The sequence below is a fragment of the Telmatherina bonti genome (assembly GCF_933228915.1).
Source record: "Telmatherina bonti genome assembly, chromosome: 17".
In the NCBI taxonomy this organism is placed as follows: Eukaryota; Metazoa; Chordata; class Actinopteri; order Atheriniformes; family Telmatherinidae; genus Telmatherina; species Telmatherina bonti.
The window spans coordinates 14210870-14215303 of NC_136615.1; the positions used below are offsets into that span (position 1 = coordinate 14210870).

The window sequence follows — 4434 nt, forward strand, 5'->3', positions numbered from 1 at the left end:
CAGCTGATTTAAATCAGATGGATCCAACAGCGTCTTGTCAACTTCTTCACACTGACCCATTAACTTCAGTTAGGTGTGTTGGAGCAGGGAAACACCTAGAACCTGCAGAATAGTGACCCTGTTTAACACCTGTGGAACTGTGAAAACATAGTTTAACCAAGTTTATCGTGTGTTAATATTAATTTTTCTGATTTGCTTTCCCATAGTTCAGCCTAAAGCTGGTGAAAAACAGTCAATCTAGTCTGAGATGAGTTCATCTCCTCACACAGAACAGCCGGCCAATGAAAACAAAACCAGAGTTTTCACCTTATCTGGTGCACAGACATTGTGCTCTGTGAAAAATGGGGGATGTGGGAGGGATATCATGAGCTTCATTTCCTTTTACCTCTTTAGGGAAAAGCTTCTCGAGGCAACCACAAAGCTTACACCTATTAAACATATAGACACACCCCTGCCTCTTGCATGCTTCGTTCTGATTATTTGCATTCACACGTCCTCCCACTTTAAGGGTTTGTCATTTTTCTTTTGTGCATCAAAAATAAATCTCCATGCTCAAATATATTCCAGCCCTTTTTCGGTTTGAGCTTAGTCATCCTCACTGGCTGGAAAATCACCCCAAGTGGGATTACCAGAACAACATCATTTTCAGAAGTGGAAAAGTTGATGCTTTAAACTACACAGAAAACAGAAGACAGATTGGAAATAAAGCATTTCAGAAAGGCTACACAGACTGTAATTGTGTTATGTTTAAATGCATGACTGAGCACTGCAGTGTCTGAGTATGTATATGGTTTCCCCATGCCCTCCTGGCCCCTCAGGGTACAACAGTGAACACAGCACAGCCCAAGGTCTTACGTAATATGTACAGGAATGCTGGAACTTTGCCTCGGACTTCTGGATCATCTCACTCTCAAACACAAAATGCGGGGCCCCGTCCCATCAAAAGAGGTCTCTGCAACTCCGGGCAAATTCAACAATGATTTATTAAACCTACAAATAAGCACATTTTCATGCTGCGATCAGGCTCTCTTGATTACAAAAGGGTTTATTACCTATTAATAAAACTTCTTCTGTTGAATCATTAACACAATTATACATTTCTGCAGGATAACAAAGTAACATCACAAAACTTCAAGACTCTCAAAATGTTTTCACAGATAAAAATCACAATATTGCCTGTGAGTGAACACATCCTAACAGGCTGTTGCAAGATATATTCAGTCCTTTATCCTTCTTTTAAAAACAGTTTGAGAAGTGGTTTCAGTCACAGGGGAGGCATATCAAGTGAAGATGTTGAAGCTTTTGGTACATCATCAGGATCCATTAAGCTTTTATTAAACATAGGACCCAAACACTTGTTAACACAACAGATGGAATGTCCACACAGGAAGCAGACAAAAGCCACGATGAAGATATGAAACCACATGAATGGTGGTCTGTGCTGTGTATAAACACAGAGGAGGTTAGGGATCAACATACAGTGCAGCTCAGCTGGAAAATATTCCCAAAGTGGCCATAAGTTTACAACTGTCTCTCCATGAGTTTTAGATTTCAACAGGTCTCAATGAACGACAGCATTTGACCTTTGACCTTCATTTGAATCTTAAATAAAAGTGTACAGTCTACAATATTAATATCACACTTTAAATAGATCAAGATATTATCACATTCTGATAATAAAATAAAAAATACTGACAGATTTACACAAAAAAAAATAAAACAGCCATGGTGTGATCGCACACCCTGTTATTGCACTACTACTGTCTTTTCTGAAGGCCGCTCAGGTAACCTTCCTGTTCTTGTTTTGTGTGTTTGCTTTTTAAGACATGTGTAAGAAATGGAAGCCGTGGCAGCAAACTTCTGCAACTCCGTGTTGAATCTTTCCTCCAGCATTCAGGCATACGCTGCGACTGTCATTAGTATCTGCACAGCCATGGAAACACACGGTATCTGTGCAACACTATAGACCACAGAGCGGGTGGGGGCTTGCAGAGCAAATAGGTATGCAATGCTGTGCAGCACACGGCACAAGAAGAAGATGAGGAAGTGAAGGCGAGCCACTGACAGCGAAGGTCCAGTAAGGCAGTAGACAGCACCAAGGAAGAGGAAAGGAAAGATGTTTTCCATGTCGTTATTGTGAGCCCTAAAGGAGAGAAAAATGTATTATAATAATGATTTTTTTTCTTAATGTCCTTGGCCTGTTTTACTTTTTCTTTTACTCTCAGGAAGACACAAAGCCCCATGTCTGCTTTCATTCCTGTGTGAGATTTGAGTCAGTTTGGATTGACACTCTTTTCTTTGGGGGGTGTAATGGCTTTTATGTAGCCATCACAACATGATTAGCCATTTCATAACATGGATTCTACATTAGAAAGCTGCAGTTTGCTGAAAGCGAATAAAAAAAAACCATAATTATCTTGAGTTAGCAACAGCAGGTTTCTGGGTGCAGCTGGAGTCTGATTCCAGTCCCACTGGTTTTCCTGATTAGCCTCTTCAGTGGCAGCGAGTGGGTTTAACTCAGTTATTTGTTGCTATTGTTGCTTATATGTTTAGCAGGGTTTTTAAAAGCAGCTTGCAACTGCTTTTGCTAACAGCTTTTTTTTTTCTTAACAAATTAAAGTTTGACAATTTAAAAATTTGTTCAAAAGAAAACTATACTGCAACGATTGGATGAGAAATATATTTCGTTCCTGTCAAAGGTGGAGTTCATCTATTAATCTTTTTTTTTTTTTTTTTTTTTTTTTTTTTTTAACGAAAAAAAAAAGGACCTTAAATTGTAAGTGATAAGTCAAAAATCTGACTTGCAAACTTGGAGATACAGACATTTAATCCTGGAAGGGTGAGGAGGGTATCATTTTACTCTATAGCTGAGTCACAGACTGTTGAAGTGACTCAGCTATAAAGTAAAATGATGACTGTGGATTTCAGTGCTATGAGTCATCACTTTTTTTTGTAATAAAGTTATTCTTTGAGTAATTCTGTGAGTTTTGTCATTTCTCCACAGTGGTTTAATCCAGACCAATTCATCTTAAGCGTGGCATCAAAAAACATGTGCAAAGTTCTCATGTGCCAGCCTGCTCAGACTACAATCAGAGCTCTTTCCTGTTTCCTCTCCACCCATTAAGCAACCTTTTTAATACATTGTTCTCGGAAACCTTCTATCTCAGCTGTTTTTTGCCAAAACTGCAAAAAAAAAAAAAGGTGAAAAGACCTACAGACTTTATGAGCACTTCATGCTGTAGAAACCCACAAACATGAGTGAAACAGGATTCACTCCTGAAAGACATCTGGTTTATAATTTTCTCCAGCTGTAAAGATGTTTTGCAGCAGAAGTTCACGACAGTTCAAGGCAGACAGGAGGGGGAAAAATGTTAATCTTTCAACAAACAAAACGTCTGCACTTCCCTTTTCTGAAAAAATCTGGCTTTAGACTTATGAAATCAAATTCCCTGGATAGTTGTTCTTGTTGGAAATGGATGGATGAACACATCAATGCAAGAAAAAGTTCCATAAGATTGAAAATAAGCCTCCGGAAAAAAAAGTTGCAATTGCAGTAACTATTGAATTATCACAAATTTTTGTTCCTATTTTTCTTTTCTTTATTTTTTTTTATTTTTTTTTTTTTATTGTTGTTGTTTTTCATATTAATTTAGATGCGTAAAAGGATGCAACACCCATGAAACTGTCATGTTTACTACTTCCGGTTTTTGTTTAATTTCTTTTTAAACAGGTTATAAGCCTTAACATGTCCATGTGCATGCTCACCTCCGGCATCTTTCCACATACGGATCCTCTCTGTGAAACTGTAAACCTCCATGTCTCAACGCGTCCTCTGGGTTTGCAAAAGCCTTACGAAAAGGAAATTAAATGAAAAAGTTGCATCAGTGGAAAAAAATAAATAAAAACGATAATCATTGATATCGAATGAAAGATGGTATCTTCGCCTTGCAAAACCAACTTTTACGCGTCTTGGACACTCACCTTCTTACGCAGCCTCACTTGTCCCGTTATTATCGCTATAATGTACATTTTAATCACAAGAAGAACGGCATAGAAGACAAAACAGGAGAAAACTTCGTTTCTTATCATGACTGGCGTTCAGACTATCCACACTGAGCCACGCTGAAATCAGAGGAACTCCGAAGTTGCTTTGCTGCTGCAAGTGACGGTGAACCCGAAGAGGGGGCTTTTTAGCCTCCAGCCGTCGTTGCCGCCTCCTCCGACTTGCTACGATGAGGATGACAGGCTGAACCTGCCGGAAATGTTTCATTCATGTGTCCAACGTGAATTCCCAGATTGTGCGCAAGAAAGAAAATGCTCTTTCTTTCTTTTAAGTGCGCAATGTAGGAGAACTGATATGTTACAAGAGTAAGGATGATTTTTGTTGGCTGCTGCACTTTCTGATGCTTCCTGACATCCTTCATCATGGGTTAA

General features: G+C 38.9%; 1 protein-coding gene across 1 annotated transcript; it reads right to left on the reverse strand.

Moving 5' to 3' along the window:
• Positions 1–1028: 1028 nt before the first annotated feature.
• On the reverse strand, positions 1029–4132 carry ptges (prostaglandin E synthase). The gene is made up of 3 exons (XM_079256242.1): positions 3982–4132; positions 3766–3848; positions 1029–2143 (listed from the first exon to the last, which is right to left on the reverse strand). The coding sequence occupies exons 1-3, from the start codon at positions 4087–4089 to the stop codon at positions 1894–1896; spliced, it is 441 nt and encodes a 146-aa protein (XP_079112368.1). The 5' UTR covers positions 4090–4132; the 3' UTR covers positions 1029–1893.
• Positions 4133–4434: the final 302 nt, after the last annotated feature.

Excerpts from the sequence above, each read along its gene's own strand:
- ptges (XM_079256242.1), bottom strand. The coding sequence starts at position 4,089 with ATGATAAGAAACGAAGTTTTCTCCTGTTTTGTCTTCTATGCCGTTCTT. Across the intron at positions 3,849-3,981 it reads AAGTGAGGCTGCGTAAGAAG|GCTTTTGCAAACCCAGAGGA; the intron begins GTGAGTGTCCAA and ends CCTTTTCGTAAG. Across the intron at positions 2,144-3,765 it reads TATGTGGAAAGATGCCGGAG|GGCTCACAATAACGACATGG; the intron begins GTGAGCATGCAC and ends TCTCTCCTTTAG.